At 43.7% G+C, this 12,489-nt stretch overlaps 1 protein-coding gene across 6 annotated transcripts in view; it reads left to right on the forward strand.

Annotated features, from left to right (window-relative positions):
- The window catches only part of LOC121593388 (Fc receptor-like protein 5), a 52,032-nt gene that overhangs the window by 17,220 nt on the left and 22,323 nt on the right, over nt 1-12,489 (forward strand). For all 6 annotated transcript variants that reach the window (XM_041915679.1, XM_041915682.1, XM_041915681.1 and 3 more), the window contains exons 3-4: nt 8,957-9,102; nt 11,776-11,986. In XM_041915679.1, the coding sequence (XP_041771613.1) occupies nt 8,957-9,102; nt 11,776-11,986 (357 nt within the window). The remainder of the gene's footprint in view (nt 1-8,956; nt 9,103-11,775; nt 11,987-12,489) is intronic.

Genomic DNA, 12,489 nt, shown 5'->3' on the forward strand with positions numbered 1-12,489 from the left:
AGCGAATCATCCTGGAGTGGTTTGGCAAAAAAGCAAGCATGTGCAAAATAGCATTATATTTCTGCACATCATTGTGTTTTGGGCGGTCAGGGGAATAAGAGCAAAATGTTAAAAATCTTTATTTAAGGATTATTCTAAACTTATTCAGTTGAGTGTTTTTGATCATTTTAGCACAATAAAGCAGTTAAAATAACAATTATAATATGTTCATTTACTGTAAATACAGCAAATCCCAAAGTAATCCCAATATAATAAATGACTGCAACTAATTTGAAGAAAAAACTCTGTGGGCAACAAAAGGGAAACACATTCAACGCTTTGTTTTTCGGTCACATCCCTACTATGAAAACAACAGACTGCTGCAAAACGCTGCACTGCAGGCGCTGCACGTGCTGCATCGACCGTACCCAACCGCTTATCGAAAACATATCGACCGTATTTGCCGACCGTATACTCTTCATTGCCCTCTGAACCGACCCACCCAAGAAGCGTAAAGCAAAAAAAAAGGAAGCAAACAAGCCACAAAAACCTACCGGCAGCAAAATGAACGACACAGCCAGACACAACCAGTATCGGGGTAGGGACTTCACACCATCTTGACCCGATCACAATTCCAACACAGACACATAGAAATGGGAAGTGGGATAATGTAGTTTGCTATTTATTGCTTACTGCCGCTTCGACCGCTGGCGGGCGACCGAGGGGGGACTGTTTGGTGTTTTGCTGTACCGTTGGCCGTAAAGTTGGTTGCTGCCGCGGTTTGATAAAATGTACATTTGCTAGCAGATTCTGTTTGCTCGGTTTGCTTTCCGAGAGGCGCCGGCACCGAAACGACCGCAACAAAGCGCAAGCAGATAGAAAGCCAGGGCACGACGTCATGAAACATTCACCGTTTACTTTCTTGCGAAGCGAAGGGTTTCCCATTTTCGGTCGGCCACACACAACTCCGGAGCGGTGTCGGAGCCCGTTTCGTAACGGTTTTGGTCAAATCGCAATCGATATTGAATGTGGAAGAGGGAGAGAGAGAGAGAGAGAGAGAGGGAGAGGGGAGGGACAATAAGAGGGGACAGGTTTAACGGCGACGAGGCGTTAATAATTAAGTAACATTTGTATGAAAATTATTCCAATCACATCACAGGCAGGCATTATTTTTGCCACCCGGAACCAACCGGAATGGTGTGTGTGTGTGCTCGTGTGTGTATGTGTGACGACGCATCGACCCAGTGGCGCAATGGCGTGAGTGTTTTGTGTAAGAAATCTGACACTACGCAACTACGACACCACAATGTGGTTGCAGTTTGGTAGGAAAAACGGGGAGTGATTGGAGTCAAAAAAAAAAAAAAAAAAAACAAATACTAATACCAATGCACTGGGATGTAAAGGATAAAAAAAAGAGAAAGCATCATAAAAACGGTATGCTACGGCATAAAACCACAAATTCAATTTTATCTTCCTTGAAGCAAGGGAACGAACAAACACAGGCACACATGTATCGAGCGGAAAAGGGGATTTGAATAGAAGAAAAGATCCGAAAAGGGCATCTCGTAAGCTTAGAGGTAAAGGTATAAAGTCAAAAGGAAGCGCATCCCTATTGTCAACAATGAACCGGGCTTGCTTTGCAGAAACATATTGCTTGCTTCTGCTTGGGTTGCCATCATGGGTGATGGGAGGTTTTTGTTGTATGGAAATTGATCACCGTCCTGCATTGAGCAGTTTTTCTCTCTCTCTCTCTCTCTCTCTCTCTCCGCCATAACAGTCGCTCTTCACACTCTATGAACCGTGCACGAAAAAGCATTATGAAAAATGCGATGGAGACGCCCAGTAGGCCACGGGTTATGAATGAATGTGAGATCAATTTTCCCGCTCGTTTGACCCAATCATCATTCGAGATGATTAACTTTCGTTCACTCATCAGCCAAGATTTGTCCCACGCTCATCCTGGGGACGTTCTTTTTCATATACAGTTTTCTTTTCTTCTTTTTTTGCGAGACTCCTATTACTTTCTCACACACTTTTTTTTTGGGGTTTTGCGCAATTTCGCAAAATATTGTCATTGTGTTCACTTTTACCGTCGCCATCCATTTTGTCGGGCTAAGAAGATAAGATTTATGATTTTATCCTTTTTTTGTTGTTGTTGTGCTTTGGCTCCTTCTACTCTGCTACGTGTGTCTTTGTGCGTATGTAGGGCAAGCGAGAGTGACTTTCACGTTTGCTGGAGTATGATAAATCTTGAACACACCGAAACACGCACAGCTTCACGTGAAATGTTGGTCACGGAAGGATGGTAGGATTATCCTTTACTGCCAGCTTCGCTAGAACCTTACCCCGCAGTGGATGCAGTCAGTATGTCTCCCGCAGGCCACGCACCTTCTATGCTGCTTTTTTTCTTTAAGAGTAAGTGAAGTTTCTCCACTTTTTTTTTACTGGGAATGATAATAAAAAAGCGCTGCGTAGTAAAAAAAAACAAGTCCGTGACTTGACGGTTTAAGAGCAAAAAATAAAACACACACACACACACACACACATACATCCACAATACAATACAATCTCAATCATGTGCTGTATACTTTTTTTTCCTTTCTTTCCTGTGCGGGATTTCGGGATAACTCATGCAAAAATAAAAATGGACTTCCGTATAGGTAAAAATGATGAATAGCGGACCCCGGGGGTGGCCGGGAAGAATGAAATGAGTTTTAAAGCTTTCGCTCATGAACGTAAGGAAGGAAAAAGAGAGAAATTCAAACGAAAAAAAAAAAACACATGGCCCACGGCAAACATATGCTGGCACGGTGCTGCTGTGTATGGATGTGGTTGTAAAATTTATCTACTAGCCTATTTGGCTAACAACGATAGATAAAAGGAAATGTAGTCCATAATATGGTTGGGAAGGAAGTAGTGATAAAATTTACTGCCCCACATTTTAAAGCATTTGTCAACGTGAATTGGAAAAGGTTCGTTATGAATGATTTAAATTGTTTCCGTTGTGTGCTTTCTTGGCAATAAATTATATACAAAAAAAAAGAAGTACAATCATTGGGAGATATATTTAGAAAATGGTCAGAAATTGTTGCAGATTTCAATATATTTTTGTAACAAAATTCTCTATTTAATAGAGAATTTAATTTTACTACATTCGATTGTTTATTTAATTTACATGAAGCTTATCTATTTTATGTAAATCTAATTTAAAAAAAAACTCAGTTTGGTTACTCATGATATGTAATCTGCTTGGTCGAAGAGTCTCACAAAAACAAGTCTCTTAAATATGCCATTTAAAAGTTCGCCCTTTCATTCTAAATTTATACCAAATTAATGCGAATTGCTTCTTCAAAGTGACCTGCTTCATGCCGAGAGCACATACACACACCCAAAACACACTTTTAATGAAACAGTTACTTAGCAAGTGTCAAACAACCAAGTTAAAAAAAAGGCTGGAGGGACAAAAGTGATAAAAACAATCTCTTCCCTTCCAAAATATCAACGGTCTGATTGAAACGGCCCTGTAACGCAGGCATGGCACCGCCAGGCCTTATCATCTAATTAAAATTTGTGATTTTTCTTACAACTCTACCATTAATTAAAAACTTTTACAACCCTTCACCCGCCCGCCTCACCGCTTCTACTCGCCGCAGTAGCACTTGCACTGCATTATGCATGCAGCCAACATGGCGAGTGTCGAGTGTCCGCTGTCGTCTTCGCTTTTCGCGCTGTCAAAGGTTGGAAAATGCTGCGCTAAAAAGTAGTATGTTTTTTTTTTCTCTCTGTATGTGTGTGCGCCAGCATTTGCTATCTTCTTTCTGGGTTGTTTCAAGTCGCGTTTGTTACCAAAGGAAAGGAGAACAAGCAAAGACACTCTCCTCCAACGGTCAAGATGTGTCCAAAGAAAGTGCCTTCTTCCCGTTTCTTATCTACTCCATGGTGCTTCTTTACTCCCATGCAGCTCGGGGCTCTTTGCTGTGTGTTGTTACGCGGAACCATTCCGGCCGCTGCTCCCGGGAGGGTGCTTCATTAAAAGCAAATTTCTTAATTTCACTCCAGAATGGCTCCCAAATCAACAATTTTAGCGCCAACGTGTTGGGCAAACCGGTACGCACACTTTGGCCTGCAGGGTGCGCAGGTGCGGTCTTCGACTGTGTTCTTTAGCGGGAGAAGAAGCGAGCAAACAGAAGAAGCCACAGCAGATAAGCTCAGCATTGGGGTAGTGTCATTTAAGGATGGCTTCAGGGGGAGGATTTGGAGAAGGGAGTGTTTGCTGCACTTAAGCCATTGCCGCTGGTTGATTCTTCCAGCGGTGGACGAGCTTGAAGCATGTTTCGTTCTCGGTGCTCGGGTCCAGTTTCGGTCCGGAACCGGCCCCAGATGACATCAAGCTTTGCATAATTTATTGCCCCACTCTCCCCCCCCCCCAGAACCAGTTTTCAAAACCAGCTCCCAAGGAAAGGTGGAAATATTTCTACACTCACAAAAAAGGCAGAAGAAAACCAGTGCCAGTGACTTTTCGAGTTGTCGGAGGATATGGCCACCCCGGAGGCAACCACTTACCTGGGCTGTGCGCGTTCAAGTGAGCAATAAAGTATGGCCATGTTTCATATCAATCATACAGCAGTGAAGGAGTGAAACAATCGTTTCGTGTGTAGCTGGCAAATTCATGGCCACGAGGCTGTCCTTTCTTTCCGCCTTAGTGCCCGTCTTAGTACTTGGGCGAGGCAAAGGGTGTCGAGGACGTTGGACTGTGTGACGGGATGATGGGTAGTGGAAGGTATAATTTATGGTGACAGGAAAACAATGAATCAATTACCTTGCATTGCATACATTACGAAATGTACCATGGCTGTATGTACCGTGTGCGTGTGCATACGTAAAATGACAAATAGCTCCAAAGGGTGTGAGGGTGCAAATGTACTTTGCATCGATCTTTCCGTGACTGTGGTGGCGGTGACGATAGGAAGTTAAAGTAACCGAAAACGAGACTGACAAATAGATTGACGAGCAAAGGGGTTGGGTTTTGGGGTGGGAAGTAATAAGTGTATCCGGTGCAGATATTGGAAACAGATGGCAACACACAGAGACACATGATGAATGCTCCAAAAGGAGAAGGCTCTCCGGAGCAGCAACGTGCGGCAATATGTTCCAATTGTCAGTTCGATTTGCGTTTGATTGACTGCATAATTGGAAGTTCCATTAAGTTGTGGCGTTAAAATGTACGGTAAGAAAGGGGCTGGGAGGAGGAAAAAAGACAACAATACCATCAAACTCAAACATCAACATCAATGATTGCATGTTTTGGACGTATTAGGCTGGTAGCGGCATGCTACACGTAAACGATGTGCCTACCAGCCATGTCAGTATGATTGTATATTTTCCTCAGAAATGGGCCGGCAAAGGTGTGTATCTTGAAGCACATTAAGGATATTAACCCGGGATAGTTATTTATGTTGTTATTAGTGTGACAGTGTGTTGCTGAGAACTTCAAAGTAAACGGATCTTTTAATAACCAACCAGCAGGGTTAGGATGATCCATTTAATGCACATAAGAAGAAGGCTTTTCTGTTTTTATTTCCAATTCAAAGGCCATTCATTGGGCCGGTCTCGTGGTACAGCCGTCAACTCGTACAACTTAACAAAACCTGCCTTTCATAGGGTCAAGTCCCGAATGAAGCATTTTTCTAATTCGTTATGGTAAACCAATAAGATACTGAAAGGCAAACTCATCTTTGATACAGGGACACAGGCCTTGACCGATAACCGTTGTTGTGCCTAAGAAGAAGAAGAAGAAGAAGAAGAAGAGGAAGAAGAAGAAGAAAAAGAAGAAGAAGAAGAATAAGAAGAAAATGAAGAAAAGGATATCAAATATGTGATTGGTTAATATAAAAAAACATTTAATAGAAGGGACTCATTCAACGAGTCCAATAGAAAGGGCTCGTTTGTTAGGCAATTGGCAACTATAATGGTAATGGGTTTCATTTAAGATATTGTTCCTGAAATTTCCCTCAAACCGGCACCTCCATTGATTGAGCTCTTATCTTAATCGAACACACTTCTCTTTTCCTTAAAATAGAGTGCTATTTGCACTGCTAATTTCATCTAGAAAGACCACTCATACACACACACAAAAGCTCTCTGATTACATAAGATCTCCTCACGAATGACGAATGCTCCGCACATGACAGAGCCCTTTGGTGCGGTAATATTTACCTTCATCATTTGCTCATATTCCAGCGAAATACCGCCAGCGTCATTGGAATGCTGTTCAAACAAATGACTGCACCCGCACTATGATCTCGAGCGCTCTTATCGTGCTAGAGGCAAGACTTGCATGATGGGCACTTTTCCATTTTCGCTTTTTGCACAGCACCACATGCATGTAACGATGCATCTCTATCGCTGTGCACCAGCAAGACTGTGCAATTAAGATGCTTGATTCAATCCGTTTCAATCATCGCCGTGTGCCGCTTCACAGAAGCGAGTGAGATTCCGTTCGGATTGATTGGCTTACTTACGCCTTTTACCTCTCAGCACACCCCAGCCGGCTCCGCTACCGTGGCAAGCGTAACGTTGATGGCACAAAATGAAATCAGTTCAATGGAATTTCGCTCACTTGAGCTCGCTGTCTGAAATCACTCAATCAATCGGAAACCAATGCGGCACATCGTCCAACGGCAAAGCCAATTACATCCGGATTGTCCCGGGGCGTGCTTCCACGTTCAGTACCGCTGCTCATCAAACGCAGGCAGCGAATGGAGGAATTGAATTAAATAAACACAAAATGCAAAATTACGGAGTACTTCTGCGTTGCGCCTAATTATGGCAATCTCAATATAGCAAGACGCCAAGAATCGGCGAGCAAGCTTGTAGCGGCCGCACGCCAGCCGTGTGCCCCAGTCGTATGTTGAAGAGCAACCGTACTTGGGAAAGCGTCAAGAAAGTGTGCCTTCCTGTTATCACTCTCCCGGAGCAGCCCGGAGCAGCCAGTGTTGGGCAGAGCGCCTAGCAATAATAAGCCATGTAATTAGCTGTGTCTTGTGAGGTTTGATTACCGACCCTTGAAGCATCCGGGCGCGCTGGTAGTAACAACATTACCGCTTTCGTGGTCTGTCATTAGTCAGTTTACTTCCGGCGAGATGGTGCTTCATTGTGCCGCCCCCGGGAGCCAAACGGAGGAGCAGGCCGTGCAGTGGCGTTTGCCGTCGGGCTGATGGTGGCATTGATGCGTTCCTAATGAGACGGAAATTTGCAAACCGGGCAGCCGGAAAGTTGTAATAAATGTTAATGCAATCACACACACACACACACAGCATAGCACAGCACGACGCGGGCGAAGCCGTTGATAATGGGTACCGTTGATGAGAAGACCTGACGATGATGAGGTCCTTGCCACATGATTACATGAGCATTTGCCATTGTTTTTTTTTTCCTTTGGAAACCGCAGTGTACAGTGTGTTTGCGTTCTTTCCGCGATAAAGCAAACGCTGTGCGTGGTGTAATGCTTACGTTGCTCGATGATGGTATGGGAAAATGTGTAGTTTCAGCAAATGGGCGCGATTTGATTATGGATGTTTTAATGGAATTGGATGCAAACACAGCGTTTCATTGTACGTAGTATGTGGAGGACTGATTTTTGTAAAATATTAGAACTGGAAGCATACTTTTGATTCATTTCGAGCTTTTTTCACTTATAATTGGTCAATTATACTACGATTACTTCATAATATGGAGTTCTCTGTTCCTTTTGGTGTTATTTGTTTAAAAATTCAAACCTAAAAATTGATTGCAGTAGTAATCAAGATCGTTTCATGTTTGGTAGTTGGGAGAGACTTTTTAATCAAAAAAACCTAAATTATAATTTGATTAACCTCTCTCTGAAAAATAAACAAGCCGTATTATAAAGAGCTATTCAATTGCCAGTACTTGTTTACCATATTTTCTAAGCACCATCAACCACGTGCTTAGTGACACTCTCTATGAAATGGCTTAATGCTCTTATAAAATCTAAAACAAGAAAGCATTATCTTATAAAACATTAATAAGTCACTTTCTTCACTTCCGTGAGCTTGATACGAGAAATTAAAATTTTCCATTTAAAACAACTCGCCCTGCTTCCGCAATGGGCAACTTCACTCCAGAAAGCTGCGTGGAGGTGAAAAAAACGGAAAACATCAACACACCGCGGCGAGTAAAACGAAAAGTCGTGTACTTCCTACGCCAACACACCGTGCGACTGCTAATTATGCTTGCGCATTCGCGCACAGCTTTCTCTCTCTCTCTCTGATGAGCCATCGGAAATGTGCCAATTCAGGAGTCATTTTCATAACGGGGGAAACAGAGGGAAAACATGCCACTTTCTGCTGGTTTTGTTTTGTGAAAGCCAACAAAGAAAAGAGAAAATGACAACAACTGAGCTGTCCTCGGGGGAAAATGGAACGCGTGTGTGAGAAAGTTGTTTCTCGGTTCTCCTTTCAGCACACGCCGAAAGAGTGTTTGTAGCACAGAATGAGATTAAGCAAGGAGAAAGGAGGCAAATTTAAACTTCATTACGACATGATATTTGCATTTGCTTTCCCGTGCAGGAGAAAACCTACCGCACCGGTACGGGCGAGGCTGGGTTGGGTGATGTTTTATTGCCCTGGATGATAATAATCGGGGGGGGGGGGGGGGGGGGCGTGGCTTTAATCCAATTCCGAAAACGATCTGTCGCCAAAACTCATTAATCTTGCTGGCGTGGCGGCCGGGAAGGCGAAATGAAGGCGTTCCAGCGCAACCGATGATGCTAATGTCAGCTCGAGTGGCAGGCCGCCTACTTTTGGCTTCAGCTCAGCCATTGCTTCCACTGCTTCTGCAGTGCAGTGTGGTGTGGTTTCGGGTTCACAGTGTGCGTGTGTGTGTGTATGTGTGTGTGCTTATCTCTTTTTGTTTTCTCAACCTCCGTACCTTCTCTTTTCTTTCTTCCCTCTTCCAGATTCCAACGAAGCGAAGGCAGCGCACCGAAACTCATTAGGTCCATTACAAAGTCAATTTATTACTAAGAATAACACTAGAGTAATTAGCCAACGAGGAGGCCTAGCGGTGCTGCCCTGCAGCGTCACCATGACAACACCAGCCACTGTAAGTAAGTATTTTGTTAGTCGAGACGCTTTGGTTTGCTTCTGTTTTATTGTTTGGTAACGTTTACTTTTACGTTTCAATTTTCATACGCTTATTGTTCTGGGTTTTTCTTCTTTTATTTACACTTTTCCGTTCCGTGTTTAACTTAAGTACGCTGCATTATCCGTTAATTTGTGTAAATGAAAGGCATTCTTAAATCCCATTTCCCCCCCCCCCCCTCCGTTCCGTAAGCGTTTACGCTTCAGCAGCATGATTAATTACCACGGTGGGTTGTGTTTTGGTGGTTGTACCGGCAACTCATCTTTATTGTTGCAATGTGCGCAATCCTTGTTTGTGTGTGTGTGTGAATGCAAGACAAAATTAGCACATTAGTAAACAATGGAATGAAATTTAACAAATTTGTTGAAGTATTAAACACGGAACATTCGGGCTTTAAGCTCCAAACATCCGCAGCAACGCTGAATAACATCGCTCTACCATTTATATTTCCCGAGATCCCGATGGATTAATCAATAAACATATTTAGTGCACCTACTTGCAGGATAAGTAATTCTTCGTTTTTGTTCCCTCACTTTTGCTCCATTTGTTCAAACCTTGCCCTAAACGCTTGCAGCAAGCAGCGTAGAAAGGTGGTGGGGCAGGTATTTTGTTGCAAGTCCAGAAATGACGATGCTCTTAGTGACATCCGTGCCGACTTTTGTTATTGCCAAGGAGGAAATCTTTTTTTTTATATATATAGGTATCTCTAGCACCGTGTGAAACTCTCGTAGCTTTCGTTCAGGCGGCGATGATAAAACATAAAGTTCCTGGACATTATTGCTCACGTGCTTACCGTTTTCTGCTTAGTGCCAGCACCAAGGGCGGCGAAACGATAGTCATCGAACAGATTGATTTTCTTTCTCTGCTTCTGCTGCTCTTCAATACAATACAACGATCCAATTCAGTACACAATCTGTGCGCTCCTCCTGGCAAAGAGTTGCAAAGAGGGAGAATGTAGCAAAGCAGCGGCAGGAAGTTCGAAAACAACCTGCTTCCGGCTGTGGAGCTTTGGAAGGGAAAGGTTTTTCTTCCTCGTTCCATCTCTTGCATTCTTGAATTCCGATTCTTGTTTTTTGACCGTAGCTAGATCGATGACATCGAAGACGTTTGGGCGTTGCCGTTTTTAGACGGTAGCATTTTATATGGGTCAGCGAAGATGCTTTCAATTGTGGCAGCATTTTCGATTTTGCTTTCAGTTGCTGGTTTTTTATTTTTAAATTTTAAATTGCTGTACAGCAATAGAGCTGGTCGCAGGAGTGGAGCTATATTGCGATATAAAAATGGGTGCATAAAGATTTTTTGGAAGCATTTTTTTGAATCGCTTTATTACGTCGTTTGTTAGTTTACTGATCATTGCGATCCACGCAACACCCTCTAGTGCAAAAAGTAGTACTGTAAAAGTGTACTTATTGATTCAGATTACTAAAGAGAATCATTATGTTAGATTTGTTATTCTGATGACGTCATTAAAATCGCTTTCGCAATGCCAAAAAATAAAGCAAGAACTAAAAAAAGCTGTGTACTACGGCACGTTCATGTCTCAAAACGCCAAAAATAAGTAAAAATTCCAAAGCTATCGATTCTTCAAAAATAACCCCCACAAGAAGCCTGCAAACCTTCATTCCTGTCTACCATTGTATCTTACCAAACTTGTTTTTTCCAATCACCATGCAACGTAAAATCGAAGGAAAAGAAACGCTGACTTGAAGGAAACTTTTCCATTCTTTCCACCATAACAAAAAAAAAACCCCCGGCTCGTTGTAAATTGAAATTGCTACAGCATGTTCGCTGTCGGTTTCGGCCTCTTCGCAACTTGCCCCGTAATGCGGCAAGGTTAAATCGATAGCAGATGAATTTTACCGTTCAAAAGTTTTCCCACCCCATCCCATCGGGCCACCGGCTTCGGCTAAATAGGCAGGCCTATTTGGTGTGGTACCTCATCGGGCTCAACGGACGAGACGCAACCATCTGCCGAGCAATTACAACAAGTGAAAATTTAGGAATTTATTGCTAATTGAAATTTTATCCAGCCAACCCTCTCGCCCTGCCTGTTTGTGCACGATCGCTTGCTGTAGTGTTCTGGCGCGCGCGCGCGCGCACGCTCACATAGAAAGGGCTATATCTTGGGCCGTGTTTTGGCAGCGGCAACAGCATCCACAAAACCCATGCCAAAGTGCACTGGTACAGAGAGAGAGGGAGAGAGACCCCTTAGAGTGATAGGGAGAAAGAGGTAACGTTACAGCAGTGCAGTGCAAAACGGTCGACAGGGCTTGTAAAATTCGACAAGTACGGTCAAGGGCCATCGGTTTCAACGACACGACCAGTGCCAGTTTGCCTTAGCAAGGCGCACGCTGCCTGGGTACTGTGGCTGTGTGCACGGGTATGGGTTCAAATTAAATTTTCACTCCCCTTTCGGGTGCAGTGTTGTCCCTTCAAACACAACCCCGCTGCCATTAGCTTTGCTTCGCGTTGCTTTTCAGCTCGTTGCTTGTTCACCTGACTCCTTGCTCCTTTTGCTCACCCCTCGTATGACAGTTGATGCTTGACAGCTCCAGTACTTGATCGTGTGCCCATCGATGCGGCACTGTTTTTTTTCTCTCTCTCTCTTTCCCCCTACCCTCCCCACTTTTGCAGGTGTCCTGGTTCCGGCGGAAAGACTACCAGCTGCTGACGGTCGGCCTGTCGACGTACAGTAGCGACGACCGGTTCCTGGTCGAGCATACGCGCCACCTCGGCAACTGGGCGCTGCGGATAAAGAACGCCCGCAAGGAGGACGAAGGACTGTACGAGTGCCAAATTTCCACCCATCCACCCCAGTCGATATTCATCGAGCTTAGGATCGTCGGTAAGTCTGGCCATAACTGTGGCTCAACCTATATTTTGGGTCGCTTTTTTTGCTTTTCCATTGCATCAACCATTGTCTGGCAGGGTTGGGGTGGGTTGGGACTTTTCTGTGTATTTTTTCTTCCTCCCCTGTTGGTCAATGGCTGTTTGTGGTTGAAATTTCTTAATCGATTCGGTTGCGTACCTGTGATGCAACAAAAAAAATCAGAAAATGTAATTTATATGGAAATTTCAGCTGAATTATTAGTCACCAGGGGGAACGTGGCAATGCGGTCTGCCACGAGACACGAGTCCAAAAGGGGAAGAAGAATATATATTTTTGGGGTGATTTTTGACATTTTTTTTTTGCCTGTTTGTCGCCTTTTCCTGTTTATGACACCTGAACACGGAAGCTTCTTAGTTGGTTGCTTTTTTCTTGACACTTCTAAAAATGGTGCCTCTTGAAACAAGAGCTGTTTTACAACCTTGAAGAATTCCGATTTTTTGCTATCTGTCATCTCCAGC

This window comes from Anopheles merus, chromosome 2L (genome assembly GCF_017562075.2).
Source record: "Anopheles merus strain MAF chromosome 2L, AmerM5.1, whole genome shotgun sequence".
Classification (NCBI taxonomy): Eukaryota; Metazoa; Arthropoda; class Insecta; order Diptera; family Culicidae; genus Anopheles; species Anopheles merus.